The following is an 18,983-nucleotide window of genomic DNA, read 5'->3' on the forward strand; positions in this document are numbered from 1 at the left end:
GCATATCCATGCACAGGCTACAGAGGCTTAGCGTGGGCATCAGCAGGGCGGGAAGGAGAGATGCCTGACTCAGTTTCCACAGAGCCTGCTCAGCTAGGACACAGTGTGTTGGTCCAGTGGCTGGCAGGAGGGGACCCCTGTAACTGGCACATCCATGTGTACCCCAAATTGCAGGGCAGGGCCTCTGGGTACCTCTAAGGGTCTGCACTCACCCTAGAGTATCCCTACCTGCCCAAGGGAGCACCCCTTCAGCCAGCCCCATGCCTGGGGCTTTCTCTGTCTCCTTCCAACTCTCCCAAGTCTGACTTGCCTCCTTCTGGTGCTTTCCCTGCTTTTGGAATGAGGAGCCCCAAGTTTTCATTTGCCTAGAGCCCTGCAAATTAGGCAGCTGGTCCTGCAGGCGCACCTGCCCATGTGGGTGAAACTTCTGGAAGCCCAAGGATGCTTCTGCTCCAGGAATGATCCCACATTCATCCCTCCCCTCACATCCGAACATGACAGAGATGCAGGGATTCTGACTCTGAAAAACAGAGCTCCACGCGTAACCACTGAAATGGATGAACACAGGGTTTCCTGTCGCCATTTTCAAGGTTAAGAGACCCAAGGAGGCCTCCCCCAGCCTCGGTCTCCTCGTCCTCAGAAGGCCGTGGTGAACCGTACTTGCCCCTGAGCTGGCTGGCACCCCCCAGGCACCTCGCTGGGGGCACTTTCTCCTTTCGATCTTCTCAACAGCCCTGAGACCTCAGAGGTGGGGTGGGGCCTGACTCTAAATGCTCTGCCCTTTGCACTGAAGAAAGAGCTTTCCTAGGCCCCAGATGCTCTGTTTTGGGGGCTGGCCAGGCAGGAATGTAGATGATGGAGGTGGAGTGGTTGTGGGCGATAGGGTGTGGTGGGGAGTGGGGCAAACCAGCTGGAGAGGCTGAGCCAGCCTCTCGTCACCAGAGGAAGCAGGGTCCAGGCAGCTGGGTCTTCAGACTTTTGAACTTGGAAGTTGGATATGTAGTATACTGCATTTCTTAATTTGAAATGATGGGAGCCAGTTAAAAAATGTAAAATCAACATCACCTGGGGAAAAAGCAAACCATAGTTCCCAGAAGATCAGGCCTTTGAGCCCCCAGTTTTCATCTCCTGCCTGTTCCCGGGTGTCTGCATAGAACCAGGTGTTGCACTTACCCTGAGAAGGTGTTTACGGAGGGTTTCAGACCCACCCTGAGTCCTGCTCCTCCGGGAACGGTCGCCCAGTTACGTGCCAGGCTCCACGTGTTCTGGCGTCTGGTCCAAGGCACGCGGACGGCAGCCAGGGCTTCAGAGCCGAGGCCGGCTGTGCGAGCGTCCACCTTCTCCACCCGGGACTTGGGGTCTCAGCATCTCGGCCGAGGGACAAGGATGGGCACATGAAACCAGACGGCCTGGGTTCCTTTCCCAGCACAGGGAGGTGGTGAGGGGGAGTGAGTGACAGTCTCAGGAACCACCATCTAAACTATAAAGCACTTACCCACGTGAGGGGTGATGGGTGCGCATAGGCAGGAGATACAGCGGGAAGGACACGGTTCCCCCCGAGAGGCTGGGGCTCACGCCGGCTCAGCCCTCACGGTCACGTGACCCTGATCCTTTAAGCCTCGTTTCCCCTCCCTCCCTCCCTGCTGAATGGAGGCTGGAGGCTGCAGGCAGTGCCACCTGCTCTGCAGGGGCTGGTGCATCTCCCCTCCCCCTGGCCCCGGGGGGTCAACTCGGGTGCGCCCCTCTCCTCCTGCTCCTACAGGAAACACGTTCAGCACCCTGGCCGGGCTGGTCTTTGACTGGATGATCGTGAAGGACACAGAGGCCGACGGGTACTCAGACACCCACAACGCGCTCCGGTAAGAGGCGCCTGCCTTGGAAGGGAGGCGGGAAGGGGGTTGTCGCTCGGCTCCGTGTGGGCTGGGGGCTTCCATCATCATCATCCCCGTCCTCATCCGCCTCGGCTCACACGGTTGTGCAGGAACCTTGCTGCTTGTGCAGCCCACGGGGGTGTGTTCTGTGGGACATCGTCGAGGAGGCTGGGCTGTCCAGCTGCAGAAGAGAAAGCTTGTCCCAGACAATGGGAGCTGTCCCGGGGTGCAGGCGAGGGGTGGGGTGCGGCCCCACTGGGGGTGAGCTAACGGGGAGACAGTTCCGGCTGGGGTGACCTTCCTGCAGTGACCTCTTCCAGGCGCAGGAGGCTGCCTTCCCCAGCACGGGGGTGGAGGTGGGCCTGCAGGCGGACTCCTTGTGAGACGGACTCGTTACCCATCTTGACTCAGCCGGTCCCCCCAACAGCCGTGTGGCTTCTGTAACACTGTCCACGTGCCTTAGGTTGGTAAGGGGCGGAGCTAGAACTTGAACTCAGATCTGTATAGATTCTCACAGTGCAGTGTGGTAGCCACGAACCCTATCCTGGCTGTTTAAATTTAAACTAGGTACAGTGGAAAATTCAGATCCTTGATGAACTGGCCACGTGTCAAGGGCTCGTTAGCTGTGTGGCTGGTGTTACCACACACTGGACAGGGCAGACGTGGAGCATTTCCATCACAGAAGGTTCTGCTGGCCAGTGCTGGTGCAGACCCAAGGTCTGGGCTAATATCCCCTGCTATGCTGCATTGCCTTATGCTGTATTATAAAAATGTTAAAGAGTATAGTCCCTTTTGGGGGAGGAAGACTTATTTTTTTAAAAACTTTGCAGCAATTTTTAGCCTGCAGAAAAGTTGCAAGTGTAGTACAGAAAGTGGATTCCCCAAACCATCTGAGAGCAAGCTGCCACCCTGGTACCCGTAACCCCCAATTATTTTAATGTGCATTTACTACCTCTGAGGACGTTTTCCTGCACATCGACAAGACGGTCATCACAATTAGGGAATTAACACTGATGCCCGCAGTCACCAGACCTCGTTCAAGTTTTGCCAGTTTATCCCAATTGTATCCTTTGTAGCAGAACATGCCCCCCAGGGTCACCTGCCGCATGTTGTCCTGTCTCTCCTAGTCTCCGTCCGCGTGGAAGAGTTTCTCGGTCCTTCTCGGACTTTTGGGACGTTGCACTCGTGAAGACTGTGGTCCAGTTATTTTACAGACCCTCCCCCATTTCGGGTTTATCTGACTTCCCTCCTGATTAGACCCAGAGTTCTGCCATCTTTGCAGGAACATCACAGAGGCGAGATTCCGTATTCTCGTTGCGTCATATCGTGATTTTGTTGGTCCATCAATGATTTTGTTCGCTGTCATCACTTGGGTAGGGTGGGGTCTGCCAGGTGCCCTGCTCTGAAGTCACTTTCTTACTCCCTTGCAACTGATAAGTACTTTGTGGGGAGTTACAAGTCTGGCCTTTTGTTTACACCTTCAGAAGTCCAGCTCAGGGTTCCAGGACACATCCAGGCTCAGCTCATGGCCATTTCCACGGCGGGCACCCTCATGCCCTGATGCTGTGCAAGCCAGGTTGCCCTCTTGGGTCAGAGCTCTTTGGGCGCTGGGCTGTCAGCCTCTGTCTCTGGTTGAGCTCTGGAATTTCTGGGGTCTCAGTAAGCCGGGAATGTGGGCTTTAGGTCCAAGAAACCTGCATTCCGGTCCTGGCCTTGTGATGTCCTGCCTGTGGCCGTCATCAAAGACTGTGACCACCTGAGCACCAGCTTCCTCCTGCAGCGGATGGAGGTGTCACTGTGCCCACCTCTGAGGGTGGCAGGGTGGGCGAGCACGTTGACGGGGGTGAGGGCCCCTCTCTGGGCCCGGCACATACTAGATGTTCAGGGGATGCTGGTTGCCTGCCCCGCTTTGCGCCGCCAGGCTTGTTTCCTGCCCTGACGGCCCCCGGAGCTTCCAAGCACCCGGTATGTAAGTCGAATGCTGACCGAAGTCCAAGGTGCTAAGGGGTGCTGGAACCAGAGTGTCCTGGATTTTCATTAAATTCAGCGTGTGACACCTTGTAAAACTGGGCAAGGAAATAAATCACTGCGTAGTATAGCGCCCGGCAGATCTTGGGGAGAATGAAAGCGTGTCCGACTGACTGCTCTCATTCGGGTGGAACAGGGGGCTTATCTGTAAATCGCAGGCTGCCAGGGAGAGACTCAGGCTGGCCCCGCTTACCAGCCCGTGCTCTGGGGGTCCCACCCCATCCCGAATTCTCCCTCCCTTTTCCCCACAGCCTAACCCCAGGGAAGGTAGGATTCGATGTGATTCCCTATTCCGAACACTTGAGGGCGTGGTCATTGAACCATTTCCCAGATGCAGGAGCTGGCCAAGGAAGGGGGCTGGGACGCGTGGGGAGTCCTGGAGAGCCCTGGCTGGGCCTGTGGTCCTGGGCCTGCTGTCAGCTTCCGTGAGCCTCACCTTTCACGTCTGTGAGACCAAAACATTTCGACTAAGCGGGTGGTCTTCAAATTTCAGTGCCTGCCTTTTATCATAATCACATTGGATTTTTATAAAATGCAGATCCCCAGGCTTCGTGCAGACCAAGGGCCGGGCCGGGGCCGGGAATCTGCCTGTTTCACAGGGACGTTGGCAATTCTGATGCAGGACATTTCAGGGACAGGTTTCCAGGCAGCACCGACTAGGTCAGCACCACTTACATGGGGTCTGGCACCACGCAGAGGAGCTTCAGAGAGTGAGTGTGTGAGGTTCCTGGGTTCCACGCGTCAGGTCTGACCGCACGTTCCTTTTCCAGCATCCTGACTTTTTTGGAGTCCACGTACATCCCTCCCTCCTACATCTCAGAGATGGAGAAGGCGGCCAAGCAGGGGGACACCATCTTGGTGTCCGGGATGAAGACGGGGAGCTCCAAGCTGAAGGCACGCATCCAGGAGGCCGTGTACAAGGTGGGCGCAGGCGGGCACCTGTGCTCCGGGGCGGGATCTGGACGACTGGTTCCCTCACATATTTAGTAGCAGAGAGGAGATGCCCTACCGGGAACGGGGTCTGGTGTGAGCCACGGCTTAGGAACAGGTGGCTGGGGCACCAGAGCCGCCACCTCTACAGTCACAAGGCATCTTCTCTCCTCAATTTCCAGGGAGGTCCGGGAGCAGTGTGGTTGGCATCAACTAGCTTATCTTCAGTGAGCTCCCCTGTCCTGCTGTAGAGACACATCCGAGCATTTGGAACTCCCAGGGTCTGCCAGCCATTTCACCCTGTGCCCCACCTTGAGCCCTGACACTGGTTGCCTGGTCCCACATGTGTAGGGCTCGGACTCCGGAACCCGCCCTCCCCACGTCGTCTGGCCTCACCAGCACCTGCTTCTCCATCAAAGCCCCATTTTGGGAGTGGAGGTGGGGCAGGGGCAGAAAGGACAGCGAGAAGTGGGTTTAGCCAAGGCCTGGTTCCTTCCTGGTTCTTGTGGGCTCAGGTCTGCCCTGCCTGGGCCTCCTTTTGAGCTGCAGACCTGGGGTCTTCCTCTTGTTTGCCTGGTTCCTGGAGCCCACGCAGGAAGTTTGCGGTACATCTGCTGATTAATTTCTAAAGTGACAGATGAGAATTCGCTCTCTTCAGCAGTTTAGCCCTAGTTTGGGAATCCTGGAGGGTTTTGGAAACGTGAGGCAGCCACGTCTGGCACAGTCCTGCAGCGTGCCTGGGATTGCAGTTAGTATTTGGGGAGTTTGTCTCCTTGTGTCCTGGGCCCCATGGGGGCACAGGGCTGGGCTGGGACCGGGCCCCTGCTGAGCTGCAAAGGCGGCCTTGTCCTGCCTGTGGAAAGCACCCACCTCAGAGCCCGGCCCAAGGTGGGTGCTCTGTGTGGTTGTTCTTTCTTTTTAATGTATCAAAGATATTATTTAACTTTTTGGTTTTTTTTTATTGCGGTATAGTTGACATACAACATTATAGTAGTTTCAGGTGTACAACATAATGATTCGATATTTGTATATATTGCAAAATGATCATAATAAGTCTAGTTAACATTTGTCACTATATGTAGTTACAGAGTATATTTTTCTTGTGATAGCAACTTTTAAGATCTATGCCGTGAGCAACTTTCAAATATGCAATACAGTATTGTTAATTATAGTCCCCATGCTATACAGGACGTCCCAGGGCTTATTTATTTTATAACTGGAAGTTGGTACTTTTTGACCCTCTTCACCCATTTTGCCCACCCCCTTTTTGGCCACCACTAATCTGTTCTCTGTGTCTGTGAGCTAGGGTGTTTTGTTGTGTTTTTTAGATTCCACATGTAAGTGAGACCATATGTTATTTGTCTTTCTTTGTCCTGAAGGGGAGGATCTCAGTCAGCACCTAGATCCAGATCCAGACTGGTTAGAAGCCAGACTCTCAGACAACAGCTTTTTTTTTTTTCTAATTAATTTTTTTTTTTTAGATTTTAACTTATTATTTATTTATTTATTTTTGGGCCACGTCAGGTCTTTGTTGCGGCGCACAGGCTTCTCTCTCGTGGCGTGCGGGTTTTCTCTTCTCTAGTTGTGGCGCGCGGGTTCCAGAGCACGTGAGCTCTGTACTTTGGGCACACAGGCTCTCTAGTTGAGGCACACGGGCTTAGTTGCCCCGTGGCATGTGGGATCTTAGTTCCCTGACTAGGGATCAAACCCGCGTCCCCTGCATTGGAAGGCAGATTCTTTACCACTGGACCACCAGGGAAGTCCCCAGACAACAGCTTTTAAAGGACACACATACGTACAGTCCTCTGGGGTTGCGAGCAGAGCCTCCCTGGCCCCCAGAGCCAGGGGATCTGGAGGTGTCTTCTGGGCGGCAGTCATAAGAATCGGGGCTCCAGACAAGGGTGCAGGCTCCTTTCTGGGAGATGCCATGAGCTGTAGTGAGGCAATGGGGGGTACAAAGATAATGTCCCCAGCCTACGTTCCCTGAGAGCCCCTCTGTAGACCCTACTTGTGACAACCCTGAAGCCTGTCCTCCAGGCCAAAGCCTCTTTCCTGCAGGTAGGCCTCTTCCACCTAATGGCTGGGGGGGTGTCAGTCAGCTGTGTGTGCAATGTCGGGGGTCGTAGCCCAAGCACTGTCTCTGATTTGACGGTCCTGTGGGGCCCAAGGGCCCCCAGGGCCAGGTGATCCAGGGGCATCCCCTGGGCGGCAGCCGCAAAACCCAGGGTACCAGGTGTAAGAGCTGGGGTCCTAGACACGTATAAGAGCCCCCCTCCTAGAGATGCCGGTGCTCTGGAGTGGGGCAGAGGGAGGGCATGAAGGTATGTCCCCCCAACCCCCAAGGCCTCAGGAAGGGTTTACTGTCAGCCCTTAGATGTGTGTTTAATTAGAAGCCGCCCCTCAGGTGTAGCCGTGATGATTAGCTAATGGGCCTCTTTCCAGAAAGATCGGGTTTCTCTGCTGTGCCCTGAGGCTGGTAGCTGATTAAGAACTCTTTCTCCATTGGTTCCGGTCCTGCGGGACCCAAGAGCCCACAGCTGGGCACCAGAGATGGGCATGGAGACACGTTCTCTGGCAGCAGCTGCCAGAGTCAGGGCACCAGAGGGGGTATATACTCCTTTCTGTAAGAAACAGGCGCGCCCAAGTGAGGAGAGGGGCTGTGACGGTGCCCTCGCCGCTCCCATTCCTGAGAGCCCTCTGTGGGCCCCTCTGCGCAGGCAGATAAGCCTCTTTCTCAGAAAGCCCGGTGTGTGTCGGTCTGCTGTCTGTGCAGTGCCCTAGGGGTGGTGTCCCGCCAAGAATAGTCTCTCCAATCGTCACGGTCCTGTGGGACGCAGAAGTACGGCCCCCAGCACGGGCCTTTGGAGCTTTTGTGGGTGGAGCCCCTGGGCCCCTAGTGGCCTTTGTATCCATAGCCGTCACTCCTGGCTCCTCGCTTTTCTTTCTGTTTACTTCTTACTATTTAAAATTAAGCTACAACCTACATACTGTAAAGTGATGTGCTCCGTATACTTTGGCAATGACCTCTAAATGGCTGCCTGCTGTACCACAGGGCTCCCCTGGGGTTCTGGGGTGTCCAAAGGTGCTGCTTTGTGTTCTCACCCTAACCTCTCTGTGCCCACATGAACAGACTGAAAAGTTCTAAAGACCCTTTCTCTTGCTCACACTGACCCCTACTCCGGGCCCACCTCACCTTTTCTCTCTTCCTCATGCTAAGAACGTCCGCCCCGCGGAGGTCAGGCTGCTGATTTTGGAGAACATCCTTCTGAACCCAGCTTATGACGTCTACCTCATGGTGGGGACATCCATCCGCTACAAGGTGCAGAAGATCAGGCAAGGAAAGATTACAGGTGGGTCACCAGCTCAGCTTGGTACTCATGGCAACGGCTCCCCTTTTTAAATTTTTTTTTTTTTTTTTTTAATTTATTTATTTATGGCTGTGTTGGGTCTTCATTTCTGTGCGAGGGCTTTCTCTAGTTGCGGCAAGTGGGGGCCACTCTTCATCGCGGTGCGCGGGCCTCTCGTTATCGCGGCCTCTCTTGTTGCGGAGCACAGGCTCCAGACGCGCAGGCTCAGTAATTGTGGCTCATGGGCCTAGTTGCTCCGCGGCATGTGGGATCTTCCTGGACCAGGGCTCGAACCCGTGTCCCCTGCATTGGCAGGCAGACTCTCAACCACTGCGCCACCAGGGAAGCCCCGGCTCCCCTTTTTTATCGTGGTGAAATAGGCATAACATAAAATTGACCATTTTAACTATTTTTAAGTGTTAAGTTTAGTGACGTTGATTACATTCACATTTCGTGCAACCATCACCACCATCCATTGCCAGAATTTTCTCATGTTCCCAAACTGAAACCCTGTGCCCATAAAACACTGACTCCCCATCCCCCTTCCCCAGGCCCTGACAACCACCCTTGTACTTTCTGTTCCTATGAATCTGACTGTTCTCGGGACCTCGTATAAGTGGAATCATGTAGTATTTGTCCTTTTGTGTCTGGCTTATTTCACTGAGCATAATGTCCTCAAGGTTCATCCATGTGGTAGCAGGTGCCAGAATGTCCTTCCTTTTCATGGCCAAATAACATTCCATTGTCTGTATAGACCACGTTTTAGACACTCAGCCATTGATGGACACTTGGTTTGCTTCCACCTCTTGGCTGTTGTAAATAGTGCTACTATGAACATTGGTGTGTAAATATCTCTTCGAGACCCTGCTTTCCATCTTTTTGGGTTTATTTTAAGAATGTCCGAAGCCATGAGCTTCACGTTGGGCTGGGTTTTGCCAGTGGGTCTGCCACTGACTGCTGGGCAGCGTTGGCAAGACACCGCTCCCTTTTGGGCCTCAGTTTCTCTATTGGAGCCCTCAAGGCCTTTCTGCCTGTGCTGAGGGCAGAATGAATTAATGGATGTGGATTTTTTCTGGAAATTCTAAAGTGCCGTGTACATGTGATGCATTTTCGATGGTGAGTGTTCTTAATGCAGCACCAAGCCTCCTAAGAATTACTATCGTTATCATCTTTTTGTTTAGTTTACACACATTTCTTGGTCAGAGCACAGGTCATCTAGTATCTCGGGTACAAGAGTGTCCCATTCTAGGCCCGAGCGCTTGGACGCATGTCTGGGCAGGTGCTTCCCCCAGGTTGCTGGCTGCTCTGTCTAACACAGGGCATCAGTTAAGAAGCGTGTAGATGCTTCAGCAACTGAGCAGCCTGGGCTTGGTCTATAGTTGGGTCTGAAAGTCTGAGGGCAGTGGGTCTGGTCAGTCATTACTGTGTGGCAGGGCGCTGCAGCCCTGGGGAGGCCTCAGAGCCGAGGACAGGCCCCTCCTGCCCCGAGGCCTGGTTCTCTCCCACACGGGGTGCCCTGCTGAAGGGCAGTAGACTGGGGGTCCCAAGCGTCTCCGTGTGCTGGGCGTGCAGCGTCCGGCTCTTTTGCACCTGTCAACATGCAGGCGGGTTGTGGACGAAGCTGGGCTGGGGGTCCTGGCCAGAGCCTGGCGTGCACCACAGACTTTAGGGAAGCAGAGTCTAAAAGCAAAGGGACGGACCTGGGTGTGGCTTTCTGAGACTCTTAAAGGGGAGATGGCTCAGCGGTGGAGTTCTCAGGACCCTGTCCCTGCGTCCTCAGGGGGAATGCAGTGGAGACAAGTTGAAAGGCCAGAGGGCACCCACAGGGGCTTCTCAGAAATACCGTCTCCACCGGAGCACTGTCTCGAACACATTGTGGCCTGATGGAGACAGTCTGGAACATCTGACCGTCATGAGAGTTTCCTAGGTGTTGTGTTTTTCACATTATGACCCAACAACTCTGTGAGGTGGGTTTCATTAATACCCTGTTTTACGGACGAAGAAACCGAGGCACAGAATGCCTGATAGTCACAAAGCTGTCGGGTCCTTGGCCTTAATCACTCCTGCGGGGTCGAGTGGTCCTGGGCCCCAGAGGAGTACAAGAAGGGCTTTCTGTTCTCCCAGGGCAGGGCGGGTGGCCCCTTTGTGAGGGCAGATGAGGGCGGGGAGCTGTGCCCCCACTAGAGAGGTTAGAGGGGATTTAATAAAAAAGGATTCAGAGCTCACCCTTTGGTGCGTGGCCCAGATGGACAGCACATCCCAAGACACCCAGAGAACTGTGGGGTTTGCTCACTGACCTATGGTAGAAGTCAAAGAATGGGGCACATGAAAGATACCCCCGGGCAGGAAGTAGTTAAGCTGCCTCTCTTGCATCTGTGTGGTAATGAGATGGAAAGCGCCTCCAAAAATAAACACACCTACGTGACTGATGGTATCGGGTGCCACAGGGCTGGAGTGGATTCCAGACAGATCCTCTGGGGGCACAGATGGGGGAGGAGCCAGCAAAGGTCCACCGAGAACAAGACGTCCGGGTGGAAGTTCACTGTCCATTTGTTTTGATGGGTTGTGTTGTTTTTTTTGTTTTTTTTTAAATTGAGATACAATTCACATCACTGTCATTTTTAACTGGCTGCTAGACAGGAAAGTCAGGGGATGACATCATTGCAGGGAACATGAATTTTGGCAAGCCCCTGTCTTGCACGGCATCCCGCAGAAGGTTCAGAGAATTACAGGTGAGAGGGCAGTTACCCCAGATTAGTTTTTCATATTTTCTTTCAGTCTTTCTTCCTTAAAAATGTAATGTTTCTTCTTGCCTTCCATATTTTTATTTCCCGACGTCTGCCTGCCTTCCATTAAGTAGTGGCTTCCTTTCTCTCGGGCCCGTTTACGGAGCCCCTACTCTGTACTGCGGGCACTGCTGGGGGGCTGCAGTGGTCGGGGGCTGCCCGGGTTCCTCCCGCCTGGAGCTCCAGTGATGACCTGCAGACACCCCCGCCCCCCACAGTGGGGCAGGCGAGGGAAGAGAGGGGCCTGGAGGAGGGGTGTCTGTGAGGCCATGGGCAGCGTTCCCAGCACGGAGAGGGGGCACAGCCTTCTCCCCTTGCTCCTCGGTGCCTGGTGATGGCGTTGCAGATGCGCCCGGCCCGGTAACCAACCTATTAGACAGAACAAGATGTGGGGAGGACGAGCTGGCTGAGGGAGTCGATGTCTGAAAAGAACCCGGGTGACGGGAATGCTGGAAATTACTGGGATAAATTGTGCTGAGGTTGGAAAAAGGACGGGTGTGGGACAGGGGTTCCTGCGTCCAAGACTCAGCTGGTAAAGGACCCATCGCACCCTGAGCCGCGGCCTCCCGGAGCGAGTGCGTGCTGGGCTGCCTGATGGGCTGGGCTCAGAGGCAGGGCAGTGGGCTCCTTGTCATCTTGGGCTCGGACCCACCGCCCCTGGAGCTCCATGGTCCTCCGCGGACCCTGCATGGGGTGGGAGTGGGGGGTTCTGACAATCAGAAGCACATCTGGGGGGTCAGCCAGGGTCGGGAGGGGTCAGAGACCGGGTCTCCTAGGAGAACGTGGGCCTCCTGGCCATGGAAGGGCAGCCTATGGGATGACCCGTTACCCTCAGCGGGTGATAGCAGGGCTGGATTGGGGCCCCAAGAGCAGCCTTCCTCTGCCTTTGGACAGACGGGGACCTTTCACATCCGCAAAGACTTCCTTGTTCAGTGCCTCTGAGAAGTAGTGAGGTCCTGCAATACAAGAGGTGTTGAAGGGGTCCGCCAGACAAGCCCTCCTCTTCATCGCCTTCGGGCTTTGTAAATAGGGTTACATCATGTGGTGCAAGATCCGTCCAGAGTCGGTCTATTTATTTCCTAAAAGGGCCTTCTTCATTTGCAGAATGTTAAACAAGGGAGGACACTAGTGCCTCCTGAAGCAGCACCGAGCAATGCTGCTCTCTGAGCAGTGGCGTTACCTTACTATTTTATTTTGACGTGTATCCTTGATGCACTGCTGCTGTGTTCTGATCACTGGGTACATTGTCTACAAGAGTCTCAGCCCAGCATGGCTGGGCTTCCCCATTAGAGACCAGGAAGTGGGTTGTGTGGACTGGAGGGGCTTCTCAGTTGCAGCAAGTGTCAGAATCCCCTGCAGGACCTGTGCAAACGCAGAGCGCTGGCTGCCCCCCCGCACCCCTCCTCCCCCATCCCCCGAGTTTGGTTCAGCAGGTCTGGGATGGGGCCAGTTATTTGCAGTTTCCCAGGCGATGCTGATGGTCCAGGGAACACACTTTGAGAACCCTCTGTTCCAGGGCAAATTCTTGGGGACTTATTGGAACACACAACAGATACCCTAGGACAAGAGATGGGCAAGTTGTCCCCCCCCCTTTCAGAATTCCTGGGAGTTTTGAAGGATGTTCTAGCTGAAACTCCTCCAGGATCCTTGTCCTGGGTGCCTCCCATGGCAGCCCCTGCCTGGGACCCAGTGGTGAGCAGGGAAGCTGTCTGTGGTCCCTGCATCCTGTCCCTCTCTCCTGCAAGAGGGCTGGAACGGGGCCACATACGCAGGCACAGTGAGTGGGTTATTTGGAATCCCCCAGAGGACCCCTAGGTCCAGTGAGCCCCACCCTGGGCCCCTCGATGCAGAAGGCAGAGTTCACTTGCTTCCGTGATGAACAGAAAAGGGTCTGATGTTGGTATCCTGCCAGCAGCTGGCAGTTTGAGTCACAGGCTGTGCTTAATTTAAAAAAAAAAAGCTGCTCATGGCATCCACAAAAAAGTGATTGCCTCTGAAAATTCATGGAGAGTGTCAGCTTTGTTCACAGGCGTGGAGAATAATATTAAAATTTAAAGCACTGAAAAAAAATTAAGCAAAAAAAAAAAACCATCAAGCAGCTGTACTGACAGCAGGGTCCAGGGATTGGGGTGGGGGAGGGAGGCGACATTGACTTTTAACATTTCCTGTCTTTGCTCTCTCTCCCCGCTTTGTTCTTCTTTGTTTCTGGGTGGCCAGAACTCTCAATGCCCTCCGATCAGTACGAGCTACAGCTTCAGAACAACGTCTGGGGCCCCGAGGGAGACCCGGGCCGGCCCGTGGCGGTCTTGGCCCAGGACACATCGTTGGTCACCGCAGTGCAGCTGGGACAGAGCAACCTGGTCCTCGGCCACAGGAGTATCCTTTTCCCGGGCAGCGCGCACGCATCTGCGTGTCCTGCACAGGAGATGTGCTGTTTGGAAGTCAAGTCACTTTTCTCCCTGAAAGCTTGGCGAGGCCAAAAATAGCCCCGTTTTCCCTCAAGGTCTGAAAATCAGAAAGGACCAAAATCGCACCCCAGCTGAGCGGAATCGCTCACCTCTGGGGAGACTTGCTGGAGAGGTTTTGAGGTGAGGGGCGGTGGCCGGAGAGGAGCCCCAACCCCGCCTCTGGAACCTTCTCTGGTCTCATCTGAGGGGCCTGGCCGAGGCTGTTTCCACACCAGGGTGTGGGTTGTCATGTGTCCCCAACTTGTTCGCATGCCCCGGGTGGTCTCCAGGGTCCTTGCAGAGGGCCCGCTTTTGGAGTGGAGGAAGTGCCCTGTGGCCACTGATTCTGGAAAAGGCCCGTGCTGTGCGTGGCCTCGGGCCGCGACCTTCCCATCCCCTCTTCTCCCCACGTGGTGTTGATGATAATGAGGCCGCGGGAGCCAAGCCGACGACTGCCAGCTGGTTTATTTGTTCCTTAATTCAGAATCCAGGTATCCGCATGCAGGGCGCTTCCCGGTTACCCAATAGCACCATCTACGTGGTGGAACCCGGGTACCTGGGTGAGTGTGGGCATCCTGGGTCGTTTGTGATTACAGGAGTTAAAAAGTCAAATAAAAGTAACAGCCCCCCAGGAAATGCTTCACTCTGGCCAGCTCTGCCAGCGGGGAGGCCTGGGACATCAGTGCCACCCTGCCCTTCCCGGGGCTGCCCCCCCAGCCCTTCCCCTGTCTGTGCACAGAATAAGCAGAGGGTAGACCAAGGTCGGCTGGTGGCCAGCTCTGCAGGGAGAGAAACAGGATAGGGTAGAGTGGGGTAGAGTGTCTTCTGGTTTTATACCAGGGCTCTGCCCAGACCTCACCATGGCTATGGACGTTTGGAAGATGCCTTGGCGGAAAAGAGGGGGAGGCTTGAGGCCGAGAGAGGAGGGGAGGAGTCCACAGCCACGGAGGACCCGCACGGGCACAGCCAGGGCCCAGGAGCTGCCGTAGAGACGCCCCCTGGAAAGATGTCTGGACGCACGTGTTACCTGGGCCTGAGCCGCCTCACCTGTTGGGCGCCCTGAGGTGGTTCGGGTGAGAGAGCTGTTGGCTGATGCCCAGCGGCCCCTGGTCCTCTTGTTGGCTGCTGAGTGAGGCTGCTGTTGGGTGAGACCCACGCTGGCATGTGGTGGCCTCGGGCAGGTGGCCCTGTGTGTCTTGGGAGCTCCATCCGCTCAGAATCCTTGGTACCTCTGTCTGTCTGGCACGTGCGGGGCACTGGAGTCTGGAGGAGGGAAGTGCGGGCCGTGTGCTTGGTTTTGCAGGGAGAGACCACTGCAAACAGACGGTGACAGGACAGTGGTAAAGAGTTAGTAAACATGAGTGCAGCGGAAGGGCTTCTGGGAGATGGTACCTGAGGCGGGCGTTTTCTCAGACGGTGCTCTTGTGCGGGTTCGTTATCCTGGCAGAGGCACAGCTCAGGCGACGGTGTGGATGTGGGAAGCACGTGGCGTTGCAGGGGTCAGCCAGCAGCTGGCGGCATCGTGTGTGGGAACAGAGCTGGAGGCCTGGGAGGGCAGGGCCGGCTCACAGGGAGAGCACTCAGAGTGTAGACCTACTGTGGATTCGGGGTAGACTCTCTGTGGATTCAGAGTAGGTTCACTGTGGATTCAGGGTGTAGACTCACGGTGGATTCAGGGTATGGACTCACAGCGGATTCAGGGTGTAGACTCACGGTGGATTCAGGGTGTAGACTCACTGTGGATTCAGGGTGTAGACTCACGGTGGATTCAGGGTGTAGACCTACTGTGCACTCAGAGCGTAGACCTACCGTGGGTTCAGAGTGCAGACTCACTGTGGATTCAGAGCATAGATCTACTATAGATTCAGAACACAGACTCACAGTGGACTCAGAGTGTAGACCTACTGTGGGTTCAGAGTGTAGGCTCACTGTGGGTCAGAGCCACCGTGGATAGGGTCAAGTTTGAATGGGCCCTGGAGCAGCCAGTGGGGAATGTTTGGTCCTGGTGCATCTGAGGTCAGCTCAGGTTCTGAGGGCTCAGGACTGATATGGGCATTAGATCTCACCGTCACGCACAGCTGGTCCCTCCCCGGAGGAGTGCAGAGGAGCGGCCTTGGGGCCCCGGTGCTGACCAGGCCTGGTGCCATCCTCTCCCTCAGCCACAGGCCCCTGTGGCCTCAGCGCTGAGGCTCTGCACCTGCCTGTTTCGTAGGGTTCACAGTCTACCCTGGTGGCAGGTGGGTGCTCGAGACCGGCCGCCTGTACGAAATCACCGTCGAAGTGCTTGACAAGTCTGGCAACAAGGTCTACCTGTCGGATGTGAGTCCCGCTTCGGGCCTGATGGAGTTGGGGGGTGGGGTGCATCTCCTGGAGCAGCTGCCCAACAGCAGCCCCCAAACACAGGGGGCCCTGAGCAGGCAGGCTGAGTTGGGGTGCTTCCTAGCGGTGCTGCTGGGTCCATGGAAGACACTGTTGTGGGACCCCCTCGGGCGTCTCAAGAGCCTGTAAGCCTGTGAGTCTGCATCAGGGGCCCCGCTTCCTACAGGGCTGGAGCTGGGAGAGGAGGCCGCGGGTAGCAGGGTCACAAAGGCAGTGCCGCGGAGGTGGCTTCTGCCCGCTGCCCTCCTGCCCCTCCTCATTAGCCCGGGGACCTCACAGCACTGAGAATCCATCCTTCCCTGCCCTGCAGAGCCTCAGGGCCAGGAATACCTGCAACCTGTCCAGAAGGCCCCTTGACTGAGGCCAAGCTCAGTAGCTTCCTGGCTCTGGAAAGAGCATCACAAATGGGCAGGTGGAAAGAAGTCTCGGCCATTGTTCGGTCCTTTGTGAGAAATTCCCAGGATCATGAGAATCTCCCGACCTTCCTTGTGGGGTCTGAGGTTTCAAGGAGAGGCCGAGGTTCCCCTTCAGCCTCTCTGCAGAAGCCACTGCCTTCCTTGTGTTACTAGACAAAGACTCGGTCGATCACCATTTTGGGTGAAATTAGCTCTAAGGGCTTTTGATGTCCTTTTTTGTATTTGGTGGTTTCCTTGCTGGGACCGCAGGGTCTGAGAGCCGACAGTAGCCTTCGGGCTCGCGAGTGCCAGGTCCTCGGGTCACGAGGGGAGGGCAGCCTGGGAGGGGTCAGAGGTCAGAGGCCAGAGCACTCAGAGTTCAGATCCAGGGCTTCGTGTAGTTCATCAGCCTGGCCTGGCTGCTGTTTTGGGGCCACACGGCTTCTTTCCTGCGTGCCAACATCCCTGAGTTGTCCCGGAAGCTCCTCTCACCTTCCTGCCTCACCTTCCAGAACATCCACATCGAAACCATGCTCCCTGCGGAGTTCTTTGAGGTTCTGGCTTCTTCCCAGAACGGGTCGTACCATCATGTCAGGGCGACAAAGAGGGGCCAGACGGCCATCGAGGCCGCCCTCACCTCCGTGGTGGACCAGGCAAGTTGGCGCCTCCCTCGGCCCCCCCTCCCCCTCCCCCAGGACCTTCGCAGACGGAAATGTCAAACCAGGCTGGACATGAGCCCGGGGGAGTCGGGGCCCCAAGAGTGCACTGCTGTCGTGGGCACCACGGGGGTCCCTCCTGCTCTGGGCTCACAGTGGTGTCTGGGGGTAGGGGGTTTGGCCTTTCCCTGTCCCCTGTCCCTGTGCTGGGCCAGAGCCCCTCTTCCTCTGCCCTTTGCTGGCCCCTGTAAAAGTGAGCCTGCACCTCTGGGACTGGGGCTAGAAACCCTTGCTGGGAGCAGTGTTGTGCCCGTGTGTCCAGCCGTGCACTGACCAGGGCCCACGAGCATCTCTTTGGCTGTTTTGGCTGCTTGGATCCTTCAAAGTTTTTAAATTTCCCCCTGTATTTAAAAGGCCAGTCAATTTCGGTGGGAGCAGATTTTACTGATTGGAAGCTTGGCGTGGGTGTTCTTATCTTCCTACCCCACACAAACCTCTCCCAGACCTGGCAGCGGCAGAAATGGCCTGTGAGCCAGGCAGAGATTCCTACCAAAGTGACCACTTCTGTTCTGGGCGTTTTGGGCGAGTTGCTTTCATGCCCCATGACTAGATTTCCCCATCCGTAAAGTGGGGATAACCACATCCATCCCGTGAGGGGTGCTGTGAGGATGCAGTCAAGCAGCATTTATTTGAGTGGCAGTTACAGAGCCACCAAAAGCCGTCTCCGTGGAGATGGAGAAGGCCGCAGGGTACCCGGCATCTTCCTTCCCACTCCCCCACAACTGAAAAATCTACCCTGGGGACCAGTCCCCAGGGAGAGGCGGGGGCCTGCTTGAGTGCTGACCTGGTTGTCATGGTGGCATATGGCACCCTCACCCCCTTGCAGGACGGAGGCGTCCACACATTGCGGGTGCCTGTGTGGAACCAGCAGGAGGTGGAAATCCATGTCCCCATCACCCTCTATCCAAGCATCTTGACGTTTCCCTGGCAACCAAAGACAGGCGCCTACCAGTACACAATAAAGGTAACCATGAGACCCTGTCTGGGTGCATTCCTTTGGGTGTTTCCATGGGGTTGGGGCTTTATGTGCATTCTGTTTCTGTTATAATTACCTTCTAGTGGTCAGGAGAGAATTCAAAATCAGAGTCTTTATGCTTTCTGTATTTTCCGAGGTTTCTATCACAGCAGTGTATTTTGGTAATTACGAAAAAACCTTGAAAAATAGTAAAGAAAGCGTGATAAAAAAAGTCCTGAACACGGATTTAACTTCCACATGTGTTTCTTTTTGTAAAAAATTATTGTTTTCCGGAAGCAGTGTAAAGATCTTTAGAGAAAAATTGGAATTCGAGGGGAAGGCGTCTCCAACTCTGTCACATATAACGTGTTCTTGGTCTTTGACGTTCACGTGCCCACCTGGCGTTAGTGGCAGGGCCCGATGCTCGTCGGGGCTAGAGCCCATGTGGCCTGCCCCGTCCCATCAGTCCTTGCTGTCTCACGGCAGTGAGGACAGGTGTCCTGTGTGTGTACTGGGACCCACTGCCTCTTCACTCAGGTGTGTCACCTTCTTGGCCCCTCTAGGGTCCTGGGATGGTGGCCCCTGGTCTGGAAGCCTCTGGGCTGTCCTTGACTTCGCGGCGGATGACTCGGAGCGGGCAGGGGTCTATGTCAGGAGGGGGCAGGGAAGCCGAGTCCTGCACCCGGCTCTGGGGCGCGGGTCTTCCCATTCCAGCCTGAGCTCGGGAGGTGCCCCTGGGTCCTGGGGCCACTGTCATGAGCATATGTATACGCTTGTGTCAGCCACAAGGTCTTCAGAATATGAGGACCAGAAAGAGACAGGGTGGGGAAAGCGAGGGGCAGAGGCAGTGCCAGCCAGACGTTGGCTGATGCCACATGTCACCATGTGGTGGCGTGATGCCGACTGCGTGTGAGAGAGAGAGGGACCAAGGAACAGGCGGGTGGGCTGACCTGATGATATTTCCCTCCCCAGGCCCATGGTGGGAGTGGGAACTTCAGCTGGTCTTCCTCGAGCTCTCTGGTTGCCACGGTGACCGTCAAGGGCGTGATGACCACAGGCAGTGACACTGGACTCAGTGTGATCCAGGCACATGATGTGCAGAACCCGCTACATTTCGGTGAGATGAAGG

At 55.5% G+C, this 18,983-nt stretch overlaps 1 protein-coding gene across 1 annotated transcript in view; it reads left to right on the forward strand.

Moving 5' to 3' along the window:
- Positions 1-18,983, forward strand: part of NUP210 (nucleoporin 210) — a 105,478-nt gene that overhangs the window by 23,959 nt on the left and 62,536 nt on the right. Inside the window, exons 4-12 of the mRNA XM_061197332.1 lie at positions 1,763-1,859; positions 4,670-4,820; positions 8,047-8,179; positions 13,180-13,338; positions 13,901-13,969; positions 15,622-15,728; positions 16,696-16,836; positions 17,726-17,863; positions 18,827-18,982. Coding sequence (XP_061053315.1) covers positions 1,763-1,859; positions 4,670-4,820; positions 8,047-8,179; positions 13,180-13,338; positions 13,901-13,969; positions 15,622-15,728; positions 16,696-16,836; positions 17,726-17,863; positions 18,827-18,982 — 1,151 coding nt within the window. The remainder of the gene's footprint in view (positions 1-1,762; positions 1,860-4,669; positions 4,821-8,046; positions 8,180-13,179; positions 13,339-13,900; positions 13,970-15,621; positions 15,729-16,695; positions 16,837-17,725; positions 17,864-18,826; position 18,983) is intronic.

This window comes from Eubalaena glacialis, chromosome 7 (genome assembly GCF_028564815.1).
Source record: "Eubalaena glacialis isolate mEubGla1 chromosome 7, mEubGla1.1.hap2.+ XY, whole genome shotgun sequence".
NCBI lineage: Eukaryota > Metazoa > Chordata > Mammalia > Artiodactyla > Balaenidae > Eubalaena > Eubalaena glacialis.